The 17,913-nt window shown below is 40.1% G+C and overlaps 1 protein-coding gene across 3 annotated transcripts in view; it reads right to left on the bottom strand.

Annotated features, from left to right (window-relative positions):
* LOC144493636 (intersectin-2-like) overlaps positions 1-17,913 on the bottom strand; it is a 195,797-nt gene that overhangs the window by 143,317 nt on the left and 34,567 nt on the right. For all 3 annotated transcript variants that reach the window (XM_078212896.1, XM_078212899.1, XM_078212897.1), the window contains one exon: positions 2,546-2,609. In XM_078212896.1, coding sequence (XP_078069022.1) covers positions 2,546-2,582 — 37 coding nt within the window. In that variant the 5' untranslated portion in view covers positions 2,583-2,609. The remainder of the gene's footprint in view (positions 1-2,545; positions 2,610-17,913) is intronic.

Genomic DNA, 17,913 nt, shown 5'->3' with positions numbered 1-17,913 from the left:
CTAATTTTGTTACATCTTGGACCTGGCTTACTTAATATGCAGACTTCCAAAATAGATTCAGTGCTCTCTTTTGTATTTTTAATTACATTTTGTTCCAGGATCTTGTTCAATATTGCATAACTTCAGGAAATTTTCAACCCAATAGTTCTTTCATTTTTCTGTTCCGATGAAAGGTCACTGACTTGAAAAATGCTGCCTGACCTGAGTACTTTCCTTTTAATTCTTTCACAGTTCCTGGTTTCTGCTGCTATTTAAGTTGCACCATACAAGGTGGTTCCTTTGGAATTCCTGAATGTAGCATGATTTACCTGAGGGGCAGTCATAAACTGCAGGTGTAACAAGAGCCAGGAAATTTAACCTGCATTCACCACTACACCAGGAACAACGTGTGATGATAACCAAGATCTTTTGGTTGATATTTTACATTGATAATGGCTCCTTTCATTCTTAGCACAAAATAAAAGTCAGTCTGTTTCATTCACATTCAATCAGGTTCCACTCAAAAGGTTACTCTGCAAGAAAAGGGCTCCTGGAGCTGTGCTAATATATTAGCATGGAGGGAGGATTAGTTAAAAACAGGAAGCAGAGAGTAGGGTTTAATGGGCGTTTTCAAGTTGGCAGGTTGCACCTACTGGAATGCAACAGTGCTCTAGCCTCAACTATTTAAAATATATGTTAATGGCTTAGACAGAGGCCAAGGGTCATGCATCCAAATTTACTGATGATACAAAGCTAGGTGGGAATGTAAGTTCTGAGAAGGGCACAAAGAGGCTGCAAAGAGATATAGACTGATATAGGTATAAAGTGAGCAACAAGGTGGAAGATGATGTATAATGCGGAGAGTGTGAGGTTATTCACTTTGACAGTAAGCAGAACATTTTTTAAAACATGTGAAACTTGTGAATGTTGATGTGCATGGAGACTTGGGTGTATTCGTACAAGCAACACAAAGTCAGCAGGCAAGTATAGCAAGCAATTTGGAAGGCAAATGGCATGTTAGCCTTCATTACAAGGGATTTGAGTGTATGAATGTGGATGTTTTGTTACATTTGTATATGGCTTTGCTGAGGCCACATACGGAGTACTGTGCACAGCTTTGGAAGGGAAGGATACACTTGCATTTGAGGCATCACAACGGAGGTTCACAAGTTTAGTTCCTGGGGTCATCATCCCACGATGAGAAGCTGAGTAAATTGGGGTTATATTCTCTGGAGTTTAGAAGAATGAAATTTGATCTTATTGAGACATACAAGATTCTGAAGAGACTTGACAGGGCAGACAATGAGAAGTTGTTCTGAATCTGAAGTATTTGCGCACAGTCTCAGGATAAGGGATCGTTAATTTGGAAGTGAGATGAGAAGAAATTTCTTCACCCAGAGGATTGTGATTCTTTGACATTCTTTATCCCAGTGGGTTGTGAATGCTCCAACATTGAGTATATTTAAGGTTGGAATAGGCAGGTCGTTTGGTCTCTCAGGAATTCACGGGAATCATTCTTCCTACCAAAATTCATCACTTCACAATTCTCTCTGTTAAATTTCATCTACCATGTGTCTGCTTATTTCACCATGTCCTCATGATGTCTGTTCCTGACATCTTCTTTATCAATTACATTTACAAGATTTATGTCATCTATAAGATTTAACATTATGCCCTGTATACCTAAGTCCTGGTTAGTAATATCAAAAAGACCAGTGGTTCCAATGTCAAACCCAGGGGGCAACAGCACATACTTCCCTCCAGTCTAAAAAGAACAATGGTTACCATGATTCTCAATTTTTCTGTGCCTTTGTCAATTTTGCATTCCATGTGCTGTGCCCGCTACAGAGGACCTGTGGCATGTGTGAATAGGAGAAAAAACAGTGAGCTTTCCAACCAATCAGCCTGAAGTACCGTATCCTCACTGAGGTGCATGGAGTCTACCAGACAGAGATAGAAGGCACAGACAGGAAAAGCAAAAAAAACGTTTTAAATCACAATGCTAATTAAATTCTGAAGAAATGAAACTCAACACTAATAAAATTCAATTTTCAATACCAGAGAAGTTGTTTGACAGTAATTATGACTGATCATGTCTTTTATTGTCATGGAATGCACCAATTCAAACTTTTTCTGTCTTGTTTAATCAGGTCATCGTTTCACTTTCTGTGACTGGGAACAGTGCAAAGGATGGGATAGGAAGTAAACAAGATATACCTAAACAAGCCAATATTAAAAAATAAATTAAAATGGAGGAGGAAAGGAAATAATACTTTCCTTGAATTACCTGCATGAGACGGACAGTAATCCTAATAAACTGTTAAGTGAGGCTGGATGTACATAACTTGTTGGAAACTTGTTTAAACTATTGTATCATGTCAAAATGCTGTCTGATTTAGCCTGCAGGGTGTGCATCTGTTTACTTCAAATTTACTAAAAAGCTGATACCAATCTACTGCACACAGATCTATCTACTGAATTTCAAGGGGAAACCCTGAAGAGGAAAAATCTCCACCCACTCCCAATCACACTGCAAACAATGTGAAGTAAAGAATAAACTGCTTACCATTCATGACTGTGGGAAACTGAGTCATCATGGTCATGAGTGCGCCTTGCTAGCTATCAGCCATCTGCAACAAAAACATGCTCAATTAATTATGCATTAAGGACAGACACCAGCTCGCTGCCCTGCTGAGCAGGGAGAACGTCAGCTCCCTTTAGCTCACACTTCCGATAATGAACAATGCATGGGTCCAGGCCTGTGCTGATCAAGCCGAATTCAAATATAGACAAAAGAAAAGTTCATAGGATCGGCAAAGCAAATAGGAGGGCATTCCCAAAGAAATAGAGGCATACATGTATACAAGTACTATTTGCTGGATGAACCCAAAAATATTAAGCAGTGGTGCACAATCCTTCTCTAATTCACACAATAGTAGTTCGGGGTTTAAATTAACAACCTTATCTCTCACAGCCTTAACTAGATTTCCCAGTAAAAATACAAACATTGCTCTTTGAAAAAAGAATCTTTATGATGAGTTCAGTATAATTATAACACAGAAACTGCATTACATAGAAATACCGTCTGACATTTGAAGATAAAATACCGTAAAGTGTGTTCAGTGCTCACTTTCCACCTGTCCCTGGTCCCCCTCCCCCCCCCCCCCCCCCCCAACCACATAATTTAATCATGGAATGTGCCACTGTTCTATACATGGCGGAAATATGAGGGACTGCACAGGATACAGAGTTCATTCCGAGGGTGAAGTTTACTCTCTAACTGAAAAACTAAGTCACAAGTAGAATCCTGCTCAAATGTCACTGCAACTCACTGACAGGAACGAGGAACAGGCTGTATTATTTTTCAGTAAAACACTCTGTTCCTATTGCATGACATGAAAGCAAAAAAAACCATCTCTCTACATTTGATAAGGTAAGTGCACAGGCTAGCAGTGCAAAATATGAGGCAGAATGAGGGCACCTAGTAAAAATGACAGAAGGTACAATTAATGTGGTTTGAATGAGACAGAAATATGCAAATATGACACATGAGTGGCTTATACCCAGATTAGAGTTCTGGTGTCACAGACTTGAACAAACTTATTTATCTTTCTAATGTTGAACTGAGAGATACAACTCTGCTTTTAAAGGCAGTTTCCTTTCAAACATAACTCAAACAAAATTTTTTATCTGTCATGTATCTAGTCTGTTTGCATTATAACTATCAAATGATCGATTTTCTTCTTCGTTGGCTAAATATTTAAGCCTCTGCTTTTTCCCTTTCTTTTTTTTTAACTTTAATTCTCACCAATCATAATATGCAAAACCATTCTCCACAAAATCAATTCACTCCCCCATCATATCCCAAAAAAAGCATCTAACAATAACATTCCAATGAATAATTTTCCGAAGTACAACCAGCATTCATATTTCCTCCCCTGCCACACAAAACGCTAAAAGTGAAATTACTGCCTTACAAATTTGAAAGTTCACAAGAAGTCAGGTTCATAAATTCTGTCCCTTCCTCACCTTCACAGAAAGAACAACAGTCCACTGCCCCACCAACCTCAGAAAATATAGGGCTGTATTTTCCAATGTCGGATTGCAGGGGGGTAAGGTGGAGGGCAACCTAGAGATGCGTTGACGAATGTCGTTCAGAGCTTCAGAGGTAAGGGTTCGCATGGCAATTGCCCTGAAGTGAAAACTTCTTCTGGGCAACTGCCCTACAGTGGGAAGCATCTGAAAATGTGATTTAAATCACAGACTGCAGATGACTCTAACGGGGTTACACCAATAGTTACTCAGAAAAAAGCTAGAAGAATTAAAACCTCTTCAAATTTCTGGGTAACTATTGTTATTGCTACCTGAGCTCCACTACTCCATCATTCCGACCTTCAGCTGCTCCCAGGGTTACCCAGCCTCCACCTGATTGCTGAACACTTGGGGCTTCCTGATTGCCACACTTCTCGCTTCTCTCCCAAATCCTTGCTTGCTTGCTTCCCTTGCACTCTGCTTTTTCTTGTGGCCCCCTTGCTTACTCTGCCATCTTGGCTCTTTGCTTCAGAAGGCTGAGAGAGAGCACACACTTTGAAAACAAAGGAGCAGTCACTCACCTTTGCACTACTCACTACTTGTCCAATCAAAGGCCGATTCGCTCTCTAATTTGCTGCTGATGGGCTCACCTGCAGGTGGAAACGCGGCAGAGAAATGGCCAGTGATTGGAGGACAAGATCCTTACAGATCTTTCAATCAACCTGGTTTAAACATCGAGACACAGGCTGCATAGAGAAGCTTTGGGGGCTGAATTGTGGCCATGGGCCTGGCCTTTGACAAGCCTGGTCTGGAACCTTCATAATTTTGAACACCTCTATCAAATCTCCTCTCAACCTTCCCTTGTCTAAAAAGAAAACCAGCTTCTCCAATCTTAACTCTAAACTGAAATTCCATATCCCTGAAACCATTTTCACACATCTTTTCTGTACCTTCTCCAAAGGCTTCACATCCTTCCTCAAATGTAGAACCCAGAATTGAAGACAATACTCCAGTTGAGGCCAAACCATTTTTTTAAATACAGGCTCATCACAACTTCCTCACTTTAGTACTCTATGCAAAAAAAATCAAAGGGAAGTTGGGTTTGATCATACCCAACACCCCATCTGTAAACTAGGACACCACCATAGAAGGCAAGGAGCAGCAGTGATGTCTCATGCTATGTTGGTGTGCTTCTATAGAATTTGTGGCCAGCCATAATCACCCAATGATTCATGTTGAAATGTCTGTGTGTGTGTCACTGTTCGGTGAGAACATTTTTGATGTGGTTTTAGTGCATATTTTTACTTGTTACTGGGATGTGGTTGTTGGTCAGCATTTATTGTCCACCTCTAAGTGCGCATGAGAAGGCGGTTGTGAGCCAACCTCTGGAGCCACTCTAACCCAGAGTATGGAGTTGGCAGAGTATGGAGGTGAGTTACTCGCTGCAGAATTCTGACCTGACTTGTTGACACAGTATTTATGTGGTTTGTCCAGTTGAGTTTCTAGTCACTGGACACTCCCAAAATGTTCATGGGCAAGTTTCATTGATAGTAATGCTGTTGAATGTCAAGAAGAAGTGGTTATTCTATTTTATTGGAGATGGTCATTGGCTGACACTTCTGTAGAACGTTACTGACCACTTATCAATCTAAGCTTGAATGGTACCTAGGTCTTGCGGCATGCGGGCATGGACTGATTCATTATCTGAGGAATAGCAAATTGAAATGAATCCATTTGTGAACATATCTCTTCTGACCTTATGATAGAGGAAGATTGAAGATAGTTGGTCCTAGGACACTATCTTGAGGGATTTCGGCAGCAATGTTCTGGGTCTGAGATGAACAGGCTCCAACAACAACTCCAAACAATGGAGTCTCCTTCATTCTCAATGCTTCTGCTTGCCAATTAATGCTGAATCTGTCCGTCATCTAAACTATGAATCTCTGCAGGTGGAGAGAGCTTTCATCTGTCTTTTTCTGCTGATTCAAATCTATCCTCCAGAAATGCAAAAAACTGTACACCGGCTATCTTACCCATACTACAGACTTTCGAAAGGAATATTTCAGTTATACAGTACTACCCCAGTCCAAAAGAGGAAAGGGTATTTAACCGTTTTTATACCTGAAAGTCAGTTTAAGCCTGAATACTTTCTGTTTCAAAATGTCTGAGTAAAATGTATCGTTTTTAATGTTTGAGAACTTCCTTTGTTTAAAATAGGGGCTTTCTATGAGGCTTAAATAACAGCTGGAGTTCTCGAGCTGCTCACGCCGGCAGGATCTTCTGGTCCCGCCGACAGTGCACCCGCCATGTGTTTTCCAGTGGTGTGGGGTGCAGCCATGGGGAATCCCATCGACAGCCGCGGGAGCAGAAGATCCTGCCACTGGCAAACAGCGTGCCGCCTCCCGCCATAAGAAACACACTGCTGCGAGGCCAGAGAATGCCCCCAACATCTTTACTTTTCAGAATAATTGTTTATCTTCTCAATTTGCTCATATAATAGTATGAAGTGTGCGATGTGTAGCATTTAAGAAACCCAAAGGTTCTTATCAGTAAGCATTCCTTCCTGATTAAAAAGCTCATTCCCAGTTGCTCTGGTTGTGGTAAATTATCTTTTTTCCCGCCAGACAGACATAACTAACCTTACATCTATCCTATTAGAATAGATCAGAGAGTATTGTAAGGAAATAAAGAACAAAGAACAATACAGCACAGGAACAGGCCCTTCAGCCCTTCAAGCCTGCAATGATCATGTGTTCCTAACTAGACCATCCGTTTGTATCCCTCTATTCCCAGTCTGTTCATGTGGCTATCTAGATAAGTCTTAAATGATCCTAGCGTGTCTGCCTCAACCACCTTGCTTGGTAGGGCATTCCAGGCCTCCACCACACTGTGTAAAAAACGTCCCCCGCATATCTGTATTGCACCTTACCATGAACTTGTGACCCCTTGTGTTTGTCATTTCTGACCTGGGAAAAAGCTTCCAACTGTTCACCCTATCTATGCCCTTCATAATTTTATAAACTTCTATTAGGTCGCCCCTCAGCCTCCGTCTTTCTAGGGAGAACAACCCTAGTTTACTCAATCTCACCTCATAGCTAATACCCTCCATACCAGGCAACATCCTGGTAAACCTCCTCTGCACTCTCTCCAAAGCCTCCATGTCCTTCTGGTAGTGTGGCGACCAGAACTGGATGCAGTATTCCAAATGTGGCCTAACCAACGTTCTATATAACTGCAACATCATATGCCAACTTTTATACTCTATGCCCCAGCAAGTATGCCATATGCCTTCTTCACCACCTTTTCCACCTGTGCTGCCTTTAAGGATCTGTGGACTTGCACACCCAGATCCCTCTGTGTCTATACTCCTAATGGCTCTGCCATTTATTGTATAGCTCCCCCCTGCATTAGATCTACCAAAATGCATCACTTCACATTTATCTGGATTAAATTCCATCTGCCATTTCTCCACCCAATTTTCCAGCTTATATCCTGCTGTATTCTGACAATGTTCATCACTATCCGCAACTCCAGCAATCTTTTTCCATGCATGTGTTGCAGTCTTTGTTCAAGAGCAACAAGATCCTTCAAATAAAGAAAACTGGTTGCATGTAAACTCAAAATCTCTTATGGAAATGTGAAGAGCTCACTTTGAAAGTGAAATATACCCCTTTGCAAAATATTCCAAATATTCTCATTTTTCACAAATACATAAGACAGTGGTGCAGAATAAGTCTGATTGATTACTACTTGTTGCCCTAGGGAAACTTCATACAAACCAGCTTGATTCATCTGGTACTCTCCCTTCTTCCCTAACCAAAAGGTGATGAGGAAATCTGCAGCGCCCCTTTCAGTCCAGTTCAAGCTCAGCTAAATCAGGGCACACCAGGGGACTCACCAAGAGCTTCATGGCTATACCTGAACAGTTTCCACCAACACAGTCAGAAAGTAGAGAAAGGAAGCAGAGATGAGAAAATTTGAAACATTACAGCTTACATTCCTGATGCTCCAGATCAGCAAACTCTCTTTAATCCAGGACATGTGGAATGATGATTACCAATCACAACAGGAATTTCTGAAACTATCCTTATGTATCAAAATAGAAGTTACAAATATTATGATCAGTACTCCCCTAGGTTTTACTGGGTTCCTCCCTACTCACAATTTCATTTTTTCCTTCCAACTTTCTATCCACAATTCTGAAGATGCTGATGATATGGTGAAGGATCACTGTGCAGCCCAAGTGGCTGAACTTCACATAAACACTGATATTGAGCATTGCCAGGCTCTACCTGACTTTGGAGGGAGATATACCTTTCATAGGTGCAACTATCCTTGACAGTATTTGTTGTCGTAATAAACGCACAGTCTTTGTGGAGACAAAGTCCTGTCTTCACATTAAAATCACCCTCCATCATGTTGTGTGACACCACCACCATGGATCCAGCACCTCAAAACCGTTCCTCCATGAGGTGCAGTGTTAAAAGTAAGAACTGCACCATCCTTCAGGACTAACAGATTCACTTCAATAGCCAAAGTAACTAAAAGAAATTTGAACATTCTGCAACTAATGAAAAAACATTCATATTACTGAATGATATTGCTCTGTAAGTAAGGTTTCTGTTGAAATATTAACCCTGAACATCATAGTAAAGCAGGATGGTAGGAACAGTTAATAAGTACAAACAAGTGAAAAACTAATTTAAAACAAACACCAAAAGCAACTTCTTCAAGTAAAAATGATAAATTAATCAAAAAAATCTAACGTTGAGGGCCAACAATTGTTTCAATGGCAGACCTTGTGGCAAACAACGTTGACTGAACTTTACGCGCCATTAACATCCCTTGTGCAGCAAATTGTATTCAGCTTTCAACAACAACACCACAAGCAATGTCACACCTGGAGCCTGATTTATGCCATGCCCAATTACTATCTCCTTGAATACACATTTTATCCCTCTTTCTGTCTCTATATAGAGAGGGGAATAAAGAGGAAAAGAAAGAGAGTGCATTAAGAGTGAGAATTAAGACGGAGAAAAATGAGAGACAAATAAGGAAAATTGACAGATGGGGAGGCAAACTCCACAGGGGGGGGGGGGGGGGGGGGAGGGAGGAGGAGGTGTCGGGAGAACTTCCCTGGTGAGTTTAGGCTCCGCCACCCTACTGGCAAGAATCACATCCTGGCTCCTTTCTTCGGATTAAGAGCCATAAGATTGCGACTTGCAATGCCCCCAAAAGACTAGTGTGATTATCTCCCATTTTCTCGCTCATACGGCACTTAGAATTATTTAAGTAAAATTCCAACCTTAGTATGGATGAATCTGCCCCAACACATTACACCACCGAGTGAGGTGGCTGTAAAGAATTTTCACAGGTAAAAATATGTTGCAGACTACTATGTCTGAAGTGTGTAACAAGTTACGGAGACAAAAACTGACAAAGTTTCAATCTTATATCATAAAACGGAAGCTATGACTAATTTATTACAAAACGTGTCTGTGAAGGCATACATTTTTAAAACTTACTAAAATCAAAACTACTTCTGTGCTAGGTTTGCATTTCTGATTGTTAAATGATTGGCTTATTCAATCATGTTCAGGATTTAACAGCAATTTTCTGATCTGGAGAGAATTTTGAGGGTATTTAGGGAATGTTCCTGTAATGTTGGACCTTTAAGATCATATACATTAAAAAGAAAAAGACTGTGACCAGAGGCAGTTAAGATGCTAATTGCAATTTGTTATAGTTTGTCTCAGCAATCAAAAAAATTTCACCTGCCTGTTGCTTTGAAAAATCTTTGATCACTTTCATACTTAAACTGAGAGTACAGAGGATTAGAGAGGTTTTTGAAACTGTGCCATTAGGCAGCAAAAGACAAGAAGAAGAATGGAATACAGGAGAGAGAGTTAGAATATGGGTGTGAATCAGTTCAGATAGGTAGCATAGTCATTACTTCTACATGACTAAATGAAGGAAAATTATACAAGTTTAGCTAAGTAAATACGATCATAAACATTGTTTTACATGTCCACTCACTGTGAATTAAGCCTCTTAACAATTCAGCAACAACAGCTTGCATTTATATAGCATCTGTAACGTTGTCAAAAACATCCTGAGGTGTTTCACAGGTGCAGCATCAGACAAAATTTGACACCAAGCCATAAATAGTCAGGTGACTAAAAGCTTGGTTAAAGAGATACGTTTTAAGGAACGCCCTAAAGGAGGTTTTGAAAAAAGGGCCATAGAATACAAGAACAAGGAAGTCATTCTGAGTCTTCACAACTCTCTGTTTTGGCCTTAGCTGGAGTACTGTGTGCAATTCTGGGTTCCTTACATTCAGAAGAATGGCAAGATACCAGGAAGAATACAGAGCAGGTTTACCTGGATGAAAACAGGGACGAGAGAGTTCAGTTATGTCATAGAATCGCAGAAAGTGGGTTTATTCCTTTTAGAGTAGAGAAGGTTAAGGGGAGAATTAACTATTCAAAATTGAAAGGCTTTGATAGAGCAAATATGGAGAAACTATTTTCTTTGGCTTGTCAGTCTGTAAGCAGAGGTCATAGATTTAATGTAATTGGCAAAAGAACTAAAGGGGAAATGAGAAGATAATTCCTCAGAATATTGTTGTTAAGATCTGGGATACATTACCACATTATGTGAAAGGGTGGTAGAATCAGGTTTCTTTGGAACTTTTAAATGACAGTCGGACATGTACTTTATTCATTTTTTTAAATTGCCCATCCCTAACTGCCCTCCATTTCAGAAGGCATTTGAGAGTCAATCACATTGCTGTGGTCTGGAGTCATATGTAGTCATGATGTGGAGATGCCGGCGTTGGACTGGGGTAAACACAGTAAGAGTTTTAACAACACCAGGTTAAAGTCCAACAGGTTTATTTGGTAGCTAATGGCATTTGCTACCAAATAAACCTGTTGGACTTTAACCTGGTGTTGTTAAAACTCTTACTGTGTCATATGTAGGCCAGACCAGGTACGGACAGCAGATTTCCTTCCCTAAAGGATTTTAATGAACCAGATAGGTTTTTACAACAATCAACAATGATTTCATGGTCATCAGTAGACTTTTAATTCCAGATATTTAATTGAATTCAAATCTCACCACCTGCCGAGGTGGGTTTCAAACCTGGGTCCCCAGAGCATTACATTGGGTCCCTGGATTGCAAGTCCAGTGATAATACCACTACCTCCCCATATTTACATTTCATCATTAAATTCACACAAACTTCATACATACACAAATCTGTGTTTTTAAATTGAAATTATTTTGTGAAAATGTTATCTAACTCACAGGATCTAATGGGGCACATGGGCATGCATGTTGCAACATGTTCTTTCAATATCTGGCGGTGTGGTTGATGCTGCACCTCGCTCCCCCACATACAGATGTTCCAATAGGAGTTTCTGTCAATTGCTGTGACCTCTGCATGGGGTCATTGGAGGTTCATTTCCCACCCTTCCCAACAAACTTCAAGACAAAACATGGCAGACACTGATGCTGCCTCTATAAAGCTCGTACACTTGCCTCCCCTCCAAGCTGAGAAATAAATAAAATCAGGTGCACGTACCATGGGGCTTTGGAGCCAGTCCCTGGACATACCCGCATAGTCTCTGCTCCACAGCCGCCATTACGACATCAGAGTTCGTGACCCCAAAATCTCATCCCATGACCCCACTGGGGGTCACAACCCATGGTTTGAGAACCCCTTGAGAAATTACAGCTCTGGCGAGAGATTTGAAATAATGTGACTAAATCTGCTGAAATAGAGGACAAGTATAGATTTAGAGTCTATTTTAAATTATGAAATATTTTAATCAGGAAAGACAATTTCCTCTGGTTCCAGAATCAGTGTTGAGAAATGATCAATTTCAGAATGTCACTCAGAGTGAAGAGCAGGGTTAGGAGGATGTTTTTTATGCAAAACATGATAGAGTGCAATGGGCAGAGAAGTAGACAAAGATAGTGAGATGAATTTTGGACTGCTGCAGCAAAAACCTGGCACAGACTGGATAGACTAGGTGGCCTCCTTCTATGCTGTAAACTTTCAACAGTCGTTTAGGAATCTAATTTTTCTCAAGTGTGTTACAATCCCAGTACAACATGTTGGAAGTATAAATATATGAGCCTCAGAATGAAAGTTTCACATCTACAATCATCACACATTGAAGCCCTGATCTCTATTGTGCTACAGTGAGTGGGGGAAGAATGTATCCCAAGAGGGAGAGAGGAAAGGAAAATGAACGTCACAAGTTCCACAGACCACAATCATTCATTTTACAAAGTTTAGTTTTAGAGCAGTATAGTCGCAGACTCAAGAATAGATACTGAGGGCTGTCTTAAAAGGGGAAGTTAAGAAAGCCCTCTTTCAAATATATAAATGAAAACACATAGCCATTACACAAACCTATACCAATGACCGGTAAACAACAAAAACAAAGGAAGACTTGCCTTTATATAGCATCCTTCATAATGTCAGGACACCCCAAAGTGCTTTACAACCAATATATATTGGAAGAGTATTCACCTCTGCTCTGTATGGAATGATGCCACCAATTTGCAGCCAGCGATGTTCCACAAATAGCAATTTTTAAAAAAGTGGTGTTAGCTGAGAGATCATTTTTGGCCAGTAAAAGGGCAGGAATTTAATTAAACAGCTCCAGATGAACAGCCGGCTGCAGAGAGTAATTTCTTTCTTTTCTGCACTTTCAATAAGAGCCAAAGGCCATTTCGCTGGGCAACATAAAGATGAAAAAACATAAAATAAATTGTATATTAGAAAGCAGTTACTGAGGCATGCCAAACTGAGCTCTTAAAAGCTTCAAGGTTTCAGGAAACAAAGGCTGGACTATATGCAGAGTTTAGAGGTTCACAGAAGAAATTAACCAGAGCAAGAGACAATGCGAGGAAATGGCAATGCAATTTATATGGACCAATTGTAATCTGGGTAAGAGTACCTCAGGGTGTGCTCAGCTAATTCAGCAGAGAGGGGAACTGAACCTCAGACTGGCCCAGATAATCACGACTAAGCCATGGGAGGAACCTTGTGGTTTTTTTTGTTAACTTGAAGCAACACAAATTTTACCAGTAAATCTTGTCAAATTTACTGCAAAATTTCTGGCAAAGCACTTTTGGGATATCTTCATTGCTTGGCATTCTCAATGCATCAACATATTAGCTTAAGAATTTTTAAAATATATTGCAATAGGAACATGAGCAAGTTTATCTTGGGCAATGTTGCTCAACAATACAATCACTTAAATGAACAAAATAGTACAACTGGTTTGATTACCTCTTGGGTGTGGTGTGGCGGAGAAGGGTGAGAGGTTAAGTATCAATGATAGGAACTTTTCAATACAAAAATACTTCAATGTTTTATTACCTTCAGTGTTATGCACTTTGTACCATTTATAGGATTCTTACTGCATGTAAAAATAAGAAAATTAGAAGAATTGAAGTTAACTCAAATCTAACACACAGTGAAGTTAAATCAATTTAACACAAGGGCTGAGTCATCTGAAGTCGACTCCAGCCTGAACATACATATGTTCGCTTTTGTATCTTAATTCTGAAACTGATATCCACTAGAAGGTTGCCAATGATAAAAGGCAAGTGTATGATATAGTACTGAATATGGAAGACAGTGATTAACTGCTTTAAACCATAAGAATCTGGAAGTACTAAATGAATGAAAGCAGATGGGCAAAGATCAACTGGCGCGCTACTGCTCATGGCCTTGTAAAAGGTTGCCAAATGGAATTGTTCACATATGTTAACTTGGAACTTCCAGCAAAATCCCTGTCATCCATTCTCATCTTCAGTCATCATTCATTCCCTTAACTCTTGGACTTGATGAAGATCTTTTCTTAATTAAAAGTTATGTAACATCTCTCAATTCATGCAGTACACAGGCTTACATAGATTTTATTCAAAACTCCAGCCATACCTTACCTAAATCGAATTTATTTCAAATGCAGTGTTAATGTAAGCCTATTTGTGACTAATAAATAAACTTTAACTTTTCTTATATTCCCTTGTTTATTAAATAATCATGCATTTTAGTCGAGTCAATAATTGTGGTGATTTTTGCATGATCAAGGCATGAAACTTCAGCAAATGTTACCAATCCCATGTTACTAAAATCATGCAGAAATAATTTACATTTTGATGACTGGTCTGAAAAAATCTGCTTGTGAAATTTCAATTATATATGTTATTATTTTCCAGATATTTTCATGAAAAAAATGACAGCATTATTGTTAGTGACCAATCTAGAAATGCAAAGGCTACATCAAGCTCCAAATTATTGCAGACATTTGTTTCCTGTGAGAAAGTAGTAAAGGAATAGTGATTCAAAAAAATATTTGCATCATGGAGATGGGGAGCCAAAGTTCTCTGTAATTACTTTCTAAGGAAAAGAAGATAGACATGTCCACTGTACAACATTGTACACAGCAATGCCAGTCATACTTATGTCCTATTCTAACACACTACTTGAAGATAGCCTAAAGTGAAATCATCACTAAAACCTCCTTTCTTTACAATGCACATATCAGCAAACTTTGACAAGTTACATCAAAAAAAATTTACTGAGTGAAGCAAGATCCTTATTTAAATAATGCAAGTTAGTATTTCTACAGTATATTGTATTAGTCAAATCCTGCAGGGACTTCTTTAAGACACCATTGGAGCAGAGTTTCCACTAGCCTGCACTAGTTTAGCCAATTATTCTGAAACTGGCCAAACCAGTGTAAAAGATCGAGGAATTTCAAACACAAATCAAACCATGACCTTTTGTGCTTCTTTAACAAATATTGTGCACAAAACTGGTCATGCCCCAGCACAAATTAAAAAACATGACAAGTTTCTGCCCTTCAAGAAAGGTTCAAGAAACCGATTAGTGTACACCAATGAAACAAGTAAATGGCTCTGTATAGACTTTAAAAAAAATTAAAATCAGTGATGGACCAGACGCTCTTATTAGAAATGCTTATTTTTTGTGATAAATCCAATTTCAGCTGTATTGATGCATGCTACCACTCTCAAAATGTGTCAAGGAATATTATTCAATGTAAGGAATAAACTAAATGATCATGTTCTGAAACATTATGCAATTGCACTTGTTCATGAAAAATTTTCTGTGATTATGCAAATAAGTTTGAACAGAAATTTGAACTTTGAAAAATCAGTATGATTTGGCTCAAAGCACCCTTAAGTCTAATTCCATTCTCACCTGCCATCTCACATTTTGTTTTTCCAGGTAATGACATAGCTCTTTTAAAATAATTAGTAGATGATGATTCAACATTTATTTGTGGCAAACCTTTCTACATTTGAACCCTTCTATACAAAAAGGCTTTGTCACTTCCCCATTCCAATTCTTCTAAGATCATTTTAATGTTAGCATCTCAGTAATGAGTGAAAATAATTTATCATTATTTTTCTGAGGATGCTAGCATCAGGTCCTGGTTATTTTTCAACTTCAATATAATTATATAGATATTTATCACAAACTGCTTCCCTTTTATTACAAAAAGGTGTTGCACGTTATATCAACAAATATGGTTAGAACGAGCCTGACAAAAGTTCTTTGATTTGAACCAATATGCTGCCTTCCTCACTCCACAGATGCTGTCTGATCCACTAAGTACGCTCCCTGTATTTCTGTTTTTATTTCTGATTTCCGGCATCTGCAGTATTTTTCTTTTTGGGATGAATGACCAGTTTTATTTTGTTAGTGCTGGTTGAGGGAGGAATATAGACTGGGATTTTCAGGGGAACGCTATACTTTTCCTTTTAAAGTGCCTGGTGATCTTCTATGCTTGCCTAAACAAGCACGGGGAACTTGTCCAAAAGATGGCATTTCTGACAAACATACCACTCGTTCAGTACCGCAATTGGTGAGCTGATGATATGAACGGTTTTTTCTAAATTCAAAGGGCAGTTCTAATATTCGCATGCAATGTAAAGATATCTCAAATATTTGAAACTAGCCATGGGTGGACATTGGCAATATCTGATTAACAAATGCAATGTCAAACCTCCCTGCAACTGGATTGGCCACACTGCTCTTTCAATAAAAGTGTATGCTGTATTCTGGCCTGGCTTTTCCAAGTCCAAAGTACATTTTGGCAAATTTACAAAGTCTCTCCCGTTCTTATCAAGTCACAGGGCGGGATTCTATGGCCTCGCTCGTCCCGAAACCGTAAAATCTCGCCCAAGGTCAACAGACCTTTCCATGGTGCGCCCCTCGCCCGCTTCGATTCCCGTGATGGATGGGGCGGTAAAATTCCGACCACAATTTCTTGGCCACTTTTGATGAACATTTCTTAAACATTAGTAATTCTTTTAAAATCTGTAAATCAAGTAACCATACTTTTTAGAATTGACAATGTACATTATACATCTTTTGTGAATTAAATATTGTTTATTAAGTAGGTTTACTGAGAAAGGCTCACCTTCAGTGAGATGAGTAACTGCTTTTTTCTTTCAAGGGATGTGGGTCTCGCTGGCAAGGCCAGCACTTATTGCCTCTAATTGCTCTTGAACTGAGTAGCTGGCTTCAGAGGGCAGTTAAGGTCAACCACAGTAGGTTTGACATCATGGGGGTGATTCTCCCAAAGCAGCATATCGCAGACTGGGAGACTCAAGTAGAGGCCGTTTAGCAGGCTCCCCACAGGGCGCCACAGCCTCCACGAGTCTTCACCCGCCGGATTTTCGAGCCATTAGCTCTGCGCCAGAAATCGGCGTGAAGCTGTATAATTTATGGAGATGAGAATGAGCATCTCATTAGCAGGCCTGGAACTGAAATTTCTGCCCCTGCCAGAGTCTCTGCCTCCGCTAGAAGTGTTTCACTCTAGCGGGGTTTAGAATGGCTCTCCACTTGTGGGGTGCTAGCAGCCCAAGCCCACTGGAGTGAAGTGGGGCCTCCAGGAAGTCAGTGGTAGCGGTAGTGCCCCCTGGGCATTGTTAGCTTGGCCATGGAGCAAAGTGGCAATGCCCAAGGGGGCACACTGGCACTGCCCACTGGGCATCGGGCAGTGCCAAAGCAGTGAAGGGGGCGGAAATCAAGGCGGGCTTTGTGGGGTCGGGAGGGGGGTCGAGGCTGGGCCTGGACCGAGGGCCAGCAATCGGTCCATGAGGCAGGGTCAGGGGGGCAGCGATGTCGGGTCACGGGACTGGTCAACAATTGGGAGGCTGGCAGTGTGGGCTACTGCGCACGTGCCGATCTTGGCACTGTCAGATCGACACATGCGCAGTGGCCCAATAAGCATTATGCTGCCAGCCTCTCCAGTGGGAATAGGCCTCGTCCCCTGATTTTTCGCGTGATTCGTGCTAGGGCACTCTGCAGTGCGTAGGGTTTGGGAGATTCATTTTGAAAATCCTGCTGAAAAAACCAGCAGGATTTACTCCAGTTTTTGCACAAATTTGACACTTAGAATTTTTTGGGGGAGAATCCCATCCCACATGTAGCATGGCAGAAATTGTTTGTAAAGGGCATTATTGAACCAAATGGGTTTTTGCAACAACCAATGATAGTTTCATAGTCACATTATTGAGACTAACATTGTATTCAATCAATTGATTTTTAATCAATTAATTGAGTTAAAATTCCACCAGCTGCAATGGTGGGTTTGAAACCCACGTCCCCAGGGCATTAGCACAGGCCCAGTTCAATGACATTACCACTACACCACCATCTCTCCAAAAGGTAGGCTAAAGATCAGTTGAGAAAGCATGTAGGTGGGTTTGATTCTCTGCCAAAACTCTAACAAGAAGGTAACCTTGGGATTTTTTTCTATCTTTAGTTTTGTTCTGCAGAATGTAGAATTTGTCAAGAAAGGGAGAAAACGGCATTGAAATTTGCAGGTTCATATTTCTATGAAA

The sequence above is a fragment of the Mustelus asterias genome, chromosome 5 (assembly GCF_964213995.1).
Source record: "Mustelus asterias chromosome 5, sMusAst1.hap1.1, whole genome shotgun sequence".
NCBI lineage: Eukaryota > Metazoa > Chordata > Chondrichthyes > Carcharhiniformes > Triakidae > Mustelus > Mustelus asterias.
Note: the sequence above shows the minus strand (reverse complement) of the source record. Positions and strands in the feature narration are given on the sequence as shown.